We start from the raw sequence: 14,182 nt of genomic DNA on the forward strand, positions 1-14,182 counted from the left end.
CACTGTTAATATCTTGGCCTGGCAGAGGCCAAAAATGTGTTATACTGAGGTACAGCCCTTTGTATATACAATGCCAGGCACCATCTGCAGGGAGCCTCTGATTCTCTGAATCGAGAAGTATAGGCAGGGAGTTCCTGGGAGCCAGTTGTTGGCCACCTTCCTGGACACCAGGCTCAGACATACCTCCTCCTTCTCAGTCCTCCTTCCTGCTGTGTTACTCCTGGCCCCTCTGTCATGTACTCACCTCAGTATTTCCTCCACTGCCCACCAAAGAGGCTCACTCTCTCCAGAGCATGCAGTAGAGGAGAGCATGTGCTGGCTAAAGTGATGTGGGATACTTGTTTTAGGGTTTCTATTGCTTCGATGAAACACCATGACCAAAAGCAGTTTAGGGAGGGAAGGGTTTATCTTATCTCACAACTCTCAAGTCAAGCTTCCTCACTGAGGGAAGTTAGGGCGGCAAGCTGGGGGCAGGAACCAAAGCAGAAGCCATGAGGAGTGATGCTTAATGGCTTGCTCCTCATGGTTTGCTCAGCCAGGGAGCCAGACATCAGTCATAGATCAAGAAAATGCCCACAGGCCAATCTGGTGGAGGTATTTCCTCTACTGAGGTTTTCACTTTCCCAATGACTCTAGCTTGTGTTGAGTTGATATAAAACTAGCCAGAACAGTGTTATGAACACTTGAGGTACTTGCAGGGCCATTGCCCAGGATACTTGGGAAACTGTCAGTGTCTGGATGCTGGGGGAAGGGTAGGCTTTGCCCAGTGAACCTGCAGTTCCCTGGACTCAACCCCTGTATCTGAACAAAGGTTTAACGCTGGAGAAGGTTGGCAGACCATGATCACATCCTTAAGAGATGATAGAGGTTTAGGAAGAAAAACAATGGGCCAAAGTTAGGTTCCTTGACTTTAAAAAAAAATTGACAACCTTTAATTTAATATGTCATTTTTCTCTCAGTTGAAGATCATTTTAAAACCCCTATGAAAAATAGTTCATTTGCTATATTTCTTTTTGTTTTACACTTTATTTCCAACTCTAATTGATTTCTCAAAATTTAAATACCCACTCTTATAATCTTTTTCATGTATGTCCTTGCATCGTAACTATACCCACCCCACATACAGGTACATGTATTCACCCATATCACAGGTATAAACATATATCACACATATATGGATGTGCATATGATATATTTATATTCACATATATGCATATATATCACATGTATATACTGAATATATACCCATCCTATAGATATCCATCTCACATATTGTATCCCATCTTGTATCCATAATACAGGATCTCCACACATGTTATTGTATATATCTGTAGATGTGCATATTTATAGACTGATAAATGAGAATGGAATTGAAAGTGATATTCTTTTTCCTTTAAAAGCAGCAATTTTCTAATTATGCACAAAGTTGAAATCCTGATTTATTAAATACCTGGTTATATGAAAGGAGACCAAAGGTTTAGATATACTGATTATATGTTTTACATCACACACAGGAAACATGGAAGCCTCTCCAGAGGGCCTCCATGACTATGAAGGGCTTGCCCTCAACATGCTGAACTCCATCCATGCCCCAGCCTCTTCTACATAGCTGTGGTCATAAGCTTTGCCTCCTCCTTTTTCTCCAAATGAAAGTAAGGTACAGAACAATTCCTGTTTCTAGGAACAGTCAGACACCAAAGACTTTCTACTACTGTAGTCTTCTCTGTCAGTGAGGATTCCCACAGCTTCTGATCTTAGCATGAGATCCTGCACAAAAATGCCCCAACAACCCAGCCCTGAAAACAAGAAAACAAAGATCCACAATTTTGTAACTCGTTATCATTCATTGGGATAGTGAATGAAACAAATTACAAAATCTCTGAGAGATGAATATGGTGGGCAATAACCTGTTTAAATGTATCTTGGTTTTTCAACACTTGATAAAGACTATCCTCCTTTAAAACACAAAATGAGGGGCTGGAGAGATGGCTCAGTGGTTAAGAGCACTGATTGCACTTCCAGAGGTCCCAAGTTCAAATCCCAGCAACCACATGGTGGCTCACAACCATCTGTAATGAGATCTGATGCTCTCTTCTGGTGTGTTTGAAGACAGCTACAGTGTATTCATATATAATAAATAAATAAATCTTTAAAAAAACACACACAAAATGAGTAAATTACAAGTGCATTAAAGACATACATTATCAAAATTGAGAACAAATACCTCTTAATAAGAATAGAAAACCCAAAACCCAGACAAATGTATTGCTCAAAGGCTAGGAGATAATTTTGAGCATACAAAAATATTGAAAACTTCTATGAAGTAGAAGACCACCAAAATGCAACTGACATGTGGTGAATCTGGAAACACATTGGCAACAGAAGCATAAAAAGCTCCTTTCAGCAGACAGCAATATAGACAAACTTGCCAAGGAAAGATAAGACCATGTTTTGGGAGGTGGAGAGAATACCTGAAGGGTGGCTGCTCTTGGCAGTGTCTTTGAAAGGGACACCAGGTACCAAGGAAAGAACTTCATGTCATAGTCTTCCTGGTGCCTCTCAAAAAGCAATCAATTAATTTGCTTACAGTTTAAAATACATCTTTCCTTTGTATGGCACTAGCCCCAGGTGATGGTACCAGGAGGGGTTTTGGTGGGTAACAAGGTCATGAGAGTGGAGCTAGGAGATAAGTATGTGGTTGAGAAGTAGATTCTTTCTCTATGACCCTCATGAGATACCAAACCGGCAGTGCATTGGTCCTGGATCTTTGGCTTCCAGAACAGTAAGAAGCAGTATCTGCACTGCTGTGTCTGCTCAGGTTGTTGAGATGCTTTGAGCTGACTGTTCCACCTGTGAGTTCCACCTCACAGGAGCAGGAACACATCAGTGTGTGGAAGAGAATACCTGGAGATATGATAGCAATGGGCAAAACCAAGATGGTTCCCGTGCTATGGAACTAGTGAGATGAGTCATGCTGTACCATGTGGTGGTCATGACATGATGTCAATGACAGACAACAGGGCATGGCTGACTGAGGGCATCTATATAGGAAAAGGTGAAGAACGATGCTTATGAGAATTCCATGTTCTTGCTAAATGGCACCAGAAATGCTGCTTTTCATTTCCATCCCTTAGTTCATTGGTAACAAGTGTGACCTGTGAGGACCAGAGGTCTGAGCAACACGGAATCCTCTTCTGACCTCATTTTCCACAACATTGCTCACCGAACCACATAACACTGGAGTCTTGTGTGTGTGTGTGTGTGTGTGTGTGTGTGTGTGTGTAAGGGGGTGTCTGCTGCTGCCCTGCTAGGTCAGTGCAAGGACAGCATAGAAGGATTAACAAGGCCAGGCAGATTATTAGCAGGATCCTGAGAGACCAAAGCTCTGTCTGGGAGTCTCCGTTTGAGTATACACACATGTACATATTCATGTGTCTGAGGTGCATGTGCATATGTGCACACAAGCATACTTGGGATGTATGTACATGTGTTTGAACAATGTCTCGCATATGAGCATTTTGTAAATGTGTAAAAAAATCTGTTCCTGCACAGGTTTTTGTATATGTTCTGCACATGTACGTGGGCAAAGTCATTCACTGTTTCTGCTCCTTTTTCCTCTTCCATTTTGACATCAGCTATGTGGGATGATGTCCCCTAGCCAAATTTCCAGCCTGGACTTTTGGTCTGCTATTTCCTCATTCCCCTGGACACTCAGTAGTCAAACAGAGTCTGTTTCTGTCTAGGTGGCTGTCTGGGACTTGATGTAGTGTTTGGGACTGTGGCTTATGGCCTTCCCTCATCCAGACAGGCAGTACTCAGGATTCTTAGAATCTGCAGACCTCTAGAGAAATCTGTTCAAATCTCCAGTGATAAACTACTCTGCCATATGCAAGTTACCCAGAAGTTCAGGAACCTGTGTAGTCTCTGGCCACATAGAAGAGTTGTTGTGCCAGCCTTCCCTAGCCAGGAAGAGGCCTCTTCGTGTGTGGAATCATTCTGCTGCCTGGAAAAAGCAATTTGTCACATCGTGGGGAGCATTTCTGGTGGGTTACTTGGGAGAGTAATGTTAGTTTAGTGAAATACATCCAGGAATAAAATGGAAAAAAAATGGAGTTGGAAGGAGAAAGGTTTCCCATTGCTCATTCTGCAATCTGACTCTATTTTGCTAATGTGTTCATAACTTTATCATTCTTCAGACAGCACTGTCTCTTTCCTCATCTCTCCCTTTCATGCTGGGTTCTGGCTTTCTTCTTTGGCTCCCTCTTTTCACCTTTGTCCCTCCTGACTGCCTCTTCTGTGTAGGAATCCCAGGGCCTTCAGGTACTGGGGCACAGCTGGATCCTCTATTCCCTAGAGAATAGCTTGGGAAACAGGCTGGGGGAACCTGTCCCTATTTTCAGTTCTCACTCCCAGCCCTTGGCACTAGCCTGTGTATGCTGTCTGGTGTCTGACCTTAGCACGTACTCAGGGCAGCACCTTGGGAAAACTGCAGGATTTCCTCAGCCCAGTCTCATCATTTGTGATGCAGGCTAACTCCTTGTTCAGCAAGTATTCATGGCAGTGCGGGGAAACAGACTGTTGCTAGATGAATCTCAACACTGTAGTGTGAGGTGGGGAATCCCCCTGTAGGTTTCGGCAACAATGGAGATGGTGGGCAGGGTGGTGTCGCTTCTCTACCCTTTCCTACTTCAGGGGAGCCTGCTGCTTTCTCTTTGCCCCCCCACATGAAGGGTTTGGGTTTTTGGGGTCTCACTGAGGTAGAGTTGAGCAGGGATGATTTCAGATAGAGGTGGGTACTAGGTGTCTCTGAGGATCAGTTTCTTTAAGAAAGAGCTAAAGAATCAGAGCCACAAAAGGCCTCTCTGGGAACTGATCAGCAACACCTCAGTGTTCACCTCTGGTAAGCAGGTGCTAACACTCTCATCTCAGGACAAGAGCTTCAGAGACAACAAGGTATGCCCAGGGGAAGAATTTTCCAGGTGGTGAATCCTGTTTTTGACTTTGTTATTGTAACAGATCTTATTTATTTATTTATTTATTTATTTATTTATTTATTTATATTTATTTAGATTTTTCTAGATAGGGTTTCTCTGTATAGCCCTGGCTGTTCTGGAACTCACTCTATAGACCAGGCTGGCCTCGAACTCAGAAATCTGCCTGCCTCTGCCTCCCAAGTGCTGGGATTAAAGGCATGGGCCACCACTGCCTGGCTAACAGATCTCTATTAAAGCCCACTTCTATTTCATGAGCCTGGAGAATGTGCTTACCTGTAGGCAGATGGTGAGGGCTAGACACAGCGGACCTGCACTATGCTGTGTCAAAACTAAACTAATTAAACTCTCTTCAGGCTAAACTTGATGTTAGCAGATAAATCTACTTACATGCAGTGGGGGTAGGGAAGGTGGGGAAAGTCCAGTGTCCTGTCTCTTTAAGTTACTGAGATCCCAGATCAGGAACGACACCAAATTCCCAAACATGGAACATTATATGCTAGTAGAGAAAACCCTAGGAAGACTTGCATGTAGAAGGCTCTCAAATACCTGTCCAATTGACTTGAGTAGGCAGTAAATTACCACTGTTATTCCCACAAGCAGAGCCAAGGCAGAACAGCCAGGCATGTGAGAGAACCCATGCTACACTGCAGAAACTGATCATCAGCCTTGTCTGTTCTTTCATCAAAACTATACCAAGTGCATTGCCCACTGGCCCTGCCTGGGGTTTATTTACCATGTGAGTTGATTTTTCTCTAGGGAATGGGTAGAAGGATTCTCTGGAATCTGGAAGATTTAGACTAAAGTGTATGGTCATCAACAAAAGGATTTCTCACCTGCTTCCGCTGTACTCATTTCAGCATTGGTCACCAGGGCCTAGTGCCTCTTAATTTCCTAGCCCTACACAGTGGCTAGATACCAGTCAGCTTTCTTGGTTCCCCTGGTCTTGCCTGCTGATGCAGGCCTGAACTCATCCAGCCTCTTTCCACTGCTCAGGCATGAGAAGGTCAATGATCCTGCTGCCCCTTTTGAGAGTGAAGAGGTTAGTAGGTGCTAGGATCTCCCCCATACACAGTGATCTTGCCCTCAGGATAGTCTTACCCAGGAGGCTGGCTGGTCATGGCAGCGCAGTGTGCCTGAGCTGGAGTAGAGCACGCTGTCCTTGACCAGCACAGAGATGGCTCTCAGCATGAAGGAGAGGAACAGATTCAGGTGGATGTAGTTCCTTGTGCAGTGCAGCTTCCTGAAGCGGGAGAGTCAGAAATTGATGTTTAATTATCATCTATAGTGTTTCTTCTCATGAAGTTTACCATTTGTTTAGCTTCTATTGTCACAGTTTCTGTTTGTTTCTGGTTTGCATCATGATACATATCTCGGCACATGGGCTCTCCTTTTATTTCAGATTGTGAATGTATAATGCAAAAGTCACCCAGAAGCTGTCTTGAGCCTGCAGTCAACTGTGCCTGTCCTCTCATATGTTTCAGGACACAGGTTGTGTACCTGAATTGTGGTGTCCCATTATCCTCGTCTTCTGTTGTAGCTTGTAGTCTCCATGCTCAGATGCTTCTACTCTGGGACAGAGCCACAGAGCCACACAACCATGACCTTACCCATTCCTCAGCTGAAACTTGGCCTCAAAGGCTTTGACTGATGTATAGCTTTCTAAATTAGGTGGTGTACTGGCTGGTTTTGTGTGTCAACTTGACACAAGCTGGAGTTATAACAGAGAAAGGAGCCAGCCTTCCTTGAAGAAAGGCCCCCATGAAATCCACTGTAAGGTATTTTCTCAGTTAGTGATCAAGGATGGGAGGGCCCATTGTAGGTGGTGCTATCCCTAGGCTGGTATTCCTTGGTTCCATAAGAAAGCAAGTTGAATAAGCCAGGGGAAGCAAGCCAGTAAGTAATATTCCTTCATGGCCTTTGCATCAGCTCCTGCTTCCTGACCTGCTTGAGTTCCAGTCCAGACTTCCTTTGGTGATGAACAGCAATGTGGAAGTGTAAGCTGAATAAACCCTTTCCTCCCCAACTTGCTTCTTGGTCACGATGTTTTGTGCAGGAATAGAAACCCTGACAGGTGGGAAACTGTGGTCTATACAAGTTAACTTTCTCCTCTTTATATTGACGCTAAGGACACAGTTTGATGTCTTCCATTGATCTCCTTTCTTGGCCACACAAGCTTTGGCTTTCCCTTTGACTCTCTCACAGTCCTGGACCTGAGTGGACCAATCATCAGCTGTGAGCTACATGAACAAATGAGACTGAAATATGGCCAAATGTGGGCTGATTTAAAATTTTATGTATTTTAATTAATCTGAGTTAAAAACAAGAGCAGCATGGACTAGTTTTCTTTTGTACAGCATATTCTTATCTTGGTAGAGCTGTATTTCATTTTGATATATTCATCATGTATGTATTGTATATGTATGTGTTATGTGCACTATGGCAGTGTCAGGTGTATATAGCTTTTAGCATTACACACAAATGAGACATGGATATAGGTTAATAGATTGATTCAGTTACAATTATTTTCTTTTCTGGACACAAGTGGAACATATGTTACTATGTTAATATTTTTAGAGACTGAATGAGTTCTAGTAATAATTGCAAAAAATTATATTCGATTATTTGTGGAAATGTTATTTTAGCTGCAAGTATTTTTTATACTTTATAAAACAAGTGGAGGTGAGCCTTAGAATTTAAAGTGAAGGCATGCTTTGACACAGCAGCACATGAAGAGGAAAATGATTCAATGAGGATATGTCATGAACAGCGGATACTGTTTTCTGTGTTGGAGAGATTCTGTTTAACAAGAACATGCCTAAAGTTAGTCACCTGAAATTAGAATTAGAATTCCAACAAAGGAGCCAGTGAAAACTGGGATGGGGCCCTTATCCAGCACTTCCAAGAAACCCTGAAACCTGGCAAAACTACTCAAACTAATCCTGTTGGAACTCTGGAAAATAGTAGAATTGATAGCTATGTGATTTCCCAATCCCAGGTGAGCACACTGTAGGTCAGCCTTGCCTTGTCCTATGGTACATGCCCAGCTTAGCACTATGCCGAAGACGATAGCTCATGTTTGCTGTGTGGTCTCAGGAATTATCTACAAATACAAGATAATTTGTCTTAAATTTTTAAGTTCATTGAATAGGTGTGACCTTCTAGAACCCACTCAGATTGAGCAGCAGCTATGATAAAAGTCACATAGTTTCTGGCTGCTGTCTAAGGCCAACATTAAGAGTTGAGGCAAATGACAGACATTCTGGAGCCTGGGAAGACTGAAGAGAGAGGCTCTCTGGGGAAGCAGAATTTTAAAAAGCTCTCATATATACAGAGGAACTTAGAAGCCTCCATGCATGCTCTGGGAAGGTCATATGCTCCCAAAGAGCTTTTCCCACTTTTTAGCACAAGCAAAATGAAGTTAAGGCAGGGTGGTAAATAGCCTGTCCAAGCACTGGAGGAGTGCTTCCAACACAGTCAGACTCCCCATCTGGGGAAATGTATGTTTTATTTTCTTCCCTTATTTCCCCTCTGACTGCAGATGTCTAAGGAACTCTCCATCAGTAAGTAATTGACTGCTGGCTAACATATATATATATATATATATATATATATATATATATATATATATATACTTCAGAGACCAACAGGGGCAATACAATCTCTACAAAACAGAAAAGTTTAGAAAAGTTACTAAATAAATGATTACACATTGGGCCTAGTAGCACAGAGTTGTCATACCAGCTACTCAGAGGCATGAAACATGAAGATTGTAAGTTCAGGATTTGCCTGGGACCAAGAGGGGTTTCAGAGCCAACCAAAGTATTTCAGAGAGACATTATTTCACAGTAAAAGTAAAGGAAAGGGTTGAGCTGTACCTCAGTGGTAAACGTCTGGCATTTGTAAGGTCCTGAGTTCAATCTCAAGTACCACAAAAATAACAAAATAGCATAAATAATACAGAAACAGCTACAACTCATAACAAAGGACAACAAAAATGAGAGACAAAATTTGATTTCCAGAGTTATCACCTCATATTATTAAAAATGTCCAATTTCAACAAAAAGATAATGATGCATTCAAAGAATCAAGAAAGCTGGATTACTAGTAGGAAAAAGAAAGAAATAAAACATTCTCTTTAAAAATCATACAAAGCTAAAAGAAAACCCACATGAAGTAGCCTTATTAGACGGAGGCTTATGGCCAAATGCTTTGAATGTGTTCAAAGAACAGAATGAAATAGAGCAATCCTTCGGCAAACATAGAATTTCAACAAATAAATGAAATTTTAAGAAGTAAGTTAAAAAAAGGTTGGATTTAAAATGTGTAACTGATTTTAGAAATTCCCTAGAGATGGCCAAGGAAAATCTACACAGGCAAAAGAGTGATTCAGTAAATTTAAAGATCAAAGAAAATTACCCAGTGTTAGATAGAAGCTGTTATGTAGTAATTTGGAAATGAAAACATTTCCTCTTGGCGTGAAGTCATTAAGGCTATGCAAATAAACAAAACTTACCAGGCTCAGAAAATAAACACTTCACAAGTCTTAGGAAGTTCCTGAAATTTATGATATTGACAAGGAACCTTCTCAAACAATAACAACTTCTAAGTAGAGGAGACTCACCAATCTGTTTAGTAGCCTACAAGTTGAGAAAGGGAATGCAGGAGATTCAGCTTTTGTGAATTATCATTTATGCTTGAGTGGGCTTTCCAGTGATGCAATTGCTTTTGAGTCATCCATGTCTCTGTTAAGTAACCTGTTGTAATTAGCCCCAGTAAACTCTCACTGGTTCACTAATGTAGACTTAAGGGGACTTTGGCTAGATGTAGGTTCCCACTTATTCATTTCCATCTATTTATGTGCTAAATACATGTTTGTTCATGTCTCTACAGAAAAAGTCAGATGTCAAAAGCAGAAAAATAAATAGATGAAGAAAAACAAAGAAAACCCAAAAGACATGGATTATTACCCATCATTTGCATAACAGGACCCTAGATTCTCATGGAAAAGTAAAATGGGATTGCAAAGGATCTCAAATGGCCAGAAAATTTTTTTAAAAGAACAAAGTAGAAGGACTCTCTGGATTCTAAATTTTCTGGAGACTATGGTGATCCAGCTGTATGGCTCTGCAAATGACCCAGTACATAAGAATCTTAAAATGTTCACATTTATGGTCAGTTGCCTCCCGATGAAGCCAAGAACATTTCATAGTCTTTTAAACTGTTGGTGTTGAACCACTGGGTAGGAACTGTAAGTGAATAAAGCTAGACTCTTCCATTTCAAAGCATATGAAAATGAATCAGTGACCAAAACACAAGAGCCAGAAGGATAGAATTATTTTGGGTTGGAAAAATGTGACCTTGGATATGACAAAGGTCTTTGAAATGTTATTCCAAAACCTACAAGCAGCATAATAAAAAATAGGCAAAGTGGACTCCCTCAAAATTTAAAACTTTAACATATTAAATACACATCACCAAGCTTAAAGAGACACCTAACTAATGGTAGAAGACATTTATAGAGTAGACTTATGATAAAATCTAGTGTCTATAATATGTAAATTTTAAAAATGTCACAAGAAACCAAAAAATTGAAACTGCAAACATGGGACTAGAGAGGATATAAAGATGGTCAAAAAGCACATGAGGTGGCAGGAATGATGGGTTAGTTGGTGAAGTGTTTGCAGCACTCAGTGTTAGAACTCAAGTTAGATCCTCTAGATCCATGTGAAAAAGTCAAATGCAACCCCAGGGAGGAGGAGGCTAGAGAACCCTTGAGCCTTGGGCCTTGCTGACTCACCAGTCTAGCCAGATCAGTAAGCTCAATGTTTCATAAGAAACCGTCTCAAAATACAGTGAAGAATGATTGAAAGAAACACCAGACTTTGACCTCTATCCTCCACATGCACATACATGCATAAGCTCATACACACTTATGTACACACACGAATAGGTTCACATACCATGCACACAAAGCACATGAAACTATCAGATATCACTACACTCTACAGTCACTTATTGCCTGCATTCTGAATGTTTGCGATTCTCTGTATTAACCAACATCCACTGCAAAAAGAAGCCTCTGTGGTGAGGGCTAACAACGGTACTAATCTGTGTGTATAAACATATGTATTTAGAACAGACTTTGATAAATGTCCATTTTGCAAAATGATAGTAGTAGGTTTACCCCTAGGGCTTGTAAGCTCTGCAGCCATAAGCTCTTGGCCAGGTTTAAAATACCATGCATGAGTTCCATCCTATGCAGTGGATCTTAAATCCAATCAGGAAGCAATTGGCTAACCCCCCTGGTCTAGTTTGAGTTATGTTGTTGTGATAAAATACCATGACCAAAAGCAACATGGGGCTTATTAAATCTTATGCTTCCAGGTAATAATCTATCACTGAAGGAATTCAGGACAGAAACTCAAGGCAGGAACCTGTGGCAGAAACCATAGAGGAGGGCTGGTTATAGAGTCACTTTCTTATCTAGCTTTTCTATATAGCCCATGCTCACCTGCCTAGGGATGGTGTCACTTACTGAGGACCTCCCATATCAAAAAAACAGTTAAAACAATTCCTCACAGATATGACCATTGATCAATCTGATCTGAACAATCTAGTCGAGACTTCCTCTTTACAAATGACTCTTGATTGTGTTAAATTAACAATAAAAACTAGCTAGCATAACCTCACTTTTTTTAAAAAAAGCAAAGGACATGAGTCTAAGAGGGTGTGTAGTCGGAGGTGGAGAGGATATTGGATATAATCAAAATGCACTTTATCTATACACAAAGTTTCAAAGAACACATTAAAATCATCTCTAAAAGGAAAGCAACCTGAAATCCCTACTCCTACAAGTCTCTCTGATCTCAAGAATGAGCAAGAAGTCCAACAGTAAATCAAACTCTGCAAATGACAATGCCGTGAGCCAGATTTGTAGAACACACCTAGATTAAAGTGAAGAGACATGAAATAATGGAAAAGATGGAAGAATGGTAAGAAAATATATGAGGACAGGCCAAAACACAGAACACACTGAGGATGCTGACCCAGGAGAAGAGAATGATGGGAAGCAATATATCAGGAGGCACCAGCCAAGGACTTCTGAAACTGATCAAAGAGAGTAACAGGTCAGACATTTCACAACCATAAGAAAGATACAAAAGTAATGAAACTAAGCCCATGAACGTCAGCTTCAGAGAATTAATAAAAACTAGCTTATTGCAACACAGGGAGAGACATTTGAAAATGGAAAAGGCCATGCTTTTAGGGACAAAGTTGAGCCACGGGCAACTCCTCAGGAGCCACAATCTTATCCTCCGTGCTCAGGAATATCCTTTTAAAAAGCAAGGCAAAAGTATCTGTTTTAGGCAAGCGAAAAGTCTGAGAATTCACTGAGACTACAATATGATCAGAGGTGCCTAGTGAGGCTCATAAGAAGCAGAGTGATGACCCCAGTAGGGAGGAAAATGTTGGAAAAATGAAGGGCAGTATGTAGGTATGCTAAACCTTAAACACCAACCTTAAATAGCAAAGTCTGTGGGATCTCAATATAGAATTAAAACATACAAAACAAACAAACAAACAAACAAACACGAAAGGCGCGTGGAGTTAATACGTGAGGCTCTTGAATTGACTGGGAAAGTTGTAAAGAGCAGGTTAGATGTTATGAGTAAGGGAATGTGTCTGTGGTGGTGGTTGTGCATGCCTTTAATTCCAGCACTTGAGATGCAGAGGCAGGAGGATCTCTAAATTTGTGGCCAGCCTGATCTACAAAGCAAATCCCAGGTTAGCCAGTGCTACACAGAGAAACCCTGTTGAGAGAGAGGAGAGAGAGAGAGAGAGAGAGAGAGAGAGAGAGAGAGAGAGAGAGAGGAGAGGAGAGAAGAGAAGAGACAGATGACAGACAGACAGAGAATCACACACACACAGAGACAGAGAGACCAAGAACATTGAGCTGAAGGGCAGTATTACTTGTTTACATAAGAAATTCAAAATGTTCAGTGTCAATATGCTACCTTTCCTCAAGAGTGCTCTATATTTATTTATTTATTTATTTATTTATTATTTATTTACTCATCTATCTATTCTCTCTCTCTCTCTCTCTCTCTCTCTCTCTCTCTCTCTCTCTCATCTATCGTGTGCATGTGTAACTGAGTTTATGTGTTCATGGGAACCCCCAGAGGCCAGAAGAAAGCAAAAGATTCCTTGTAACTGCAGTTACAGATGGCCATGTGACACAATATGGGTGCTGGGAACTGAATCCTAGCATTCTCCAACAGCAAATGCTTTTAAACGCTCATCTATCTCTCTAGCCCCTAGGGGTTCTCTACAGCTTGGTACACATGGGTATTTCAGGTCAAGACTCTAAACCTCTGAGTTACCAAATAACCTATAGGGAAGTTTGCTCTTCTCATAATCTTTGCAGAATTGCTCATTTTTTGTTCCTTACCTGAAAAGGCAGATAATTATGCTTCCTGTTGTAAGAGACATCAGAGAAACACTGTAGCCCAAGGTATAAATGGCCTTCACCAGAATATAAAACGTGATCTATGAAGAAATAAAAGATAACACATGTGTAAGCTGCTAGCCAAATGCATGGGGCACATGACATTTTGAGATCTTGGTCACAAAGGACTCTGTCTCTTGCATGCCAAGTGATAGTAGACAGGAGACAGGGTCATTTTATAATTCTTCCTCCATCTTGAGCCCAGAAGGACCTTCATTTTTTGAACACCTATCTTCTCTTACAAGCCATTGTAAGTGAGTGGATGACTTCTGTAAAAAAAAAAAAAATTATCCAAAGGAACTGTACTGGCTACCATTAGGGCCAAGACAGGCTGAGATGAAGGGAACTGGTGGGGTCCCTGATGGAGTGGGAGTAGAACAGTCTTCTGGAAATGCATTTCCAAATAAAACGAGGTGGTACACACATTTGAGCGCATGGAAAAGAATATGGTATCAAAGGTATATGGCCAGTTACTCAGAGGTCTGTCCTTATAGAGTGGCTACATCTTAGAATTTTTATTCCTCATACTTCTTAGGCTATTTGGTTTCATGGTTGGAATCTAACATCCATGTAATCATTGGATATGGGATAGAAAGCCCATACTTATTTCTGTAGGACACTACAAGCACAAGGACTCTCTCTCTCTCTCTCTCTCTCTCTCTCTCTCTCTCTCTCTCTCTCT

The 14,182-nt window shown here is 41.2% G+C and overlaps 1 protein-coding gene across 1 annotated transcript in view; it reads right to left on the bottom strand.

The window, feature by feature from the left end:
• Positions 1 to 14,182, bottom strand: part of Vipr2 (vasoactive intestinal peptide receptor 2) — a 68,722-nt gene that overhangs the window by 9,146 nt on the left and 45,394 nt on the right. Inside the window, exons 5-6 of the mRNA XM_028773198.1 lie at positions 13,444 to 13,541; positions 6,093 to 6,234 (exon numbers count right to left, since the gene is read on the bottom strand). Coding sequence (XP_028629031.1) covers positions 6,093 to 6,234; positions 13,444 to 13,541 — 240 coding nt within the window. The remainder of the gene's footprint in view (positions 1 to 6,092; positions 6,235 to 13,443; positions 13,542 to 14,182) is intronic.

This window comes from Grammomys surdaster, unplaced genomic scaffold (assembly GCF_004785775.1).
Source record: "Grammomys surdaster isolate TR1022 unplaced genomic scaffold, NIH_TR_1.0 223, whole genome shotgun sequence".
In the NCBI taxonomy this organism is placed as follows: domain Eukaryota; kingdom Metazoa; phylum Chordata; class Mammalia; order Rodentia; family Muridae; genus Grammomys; species Grammomys surdaster.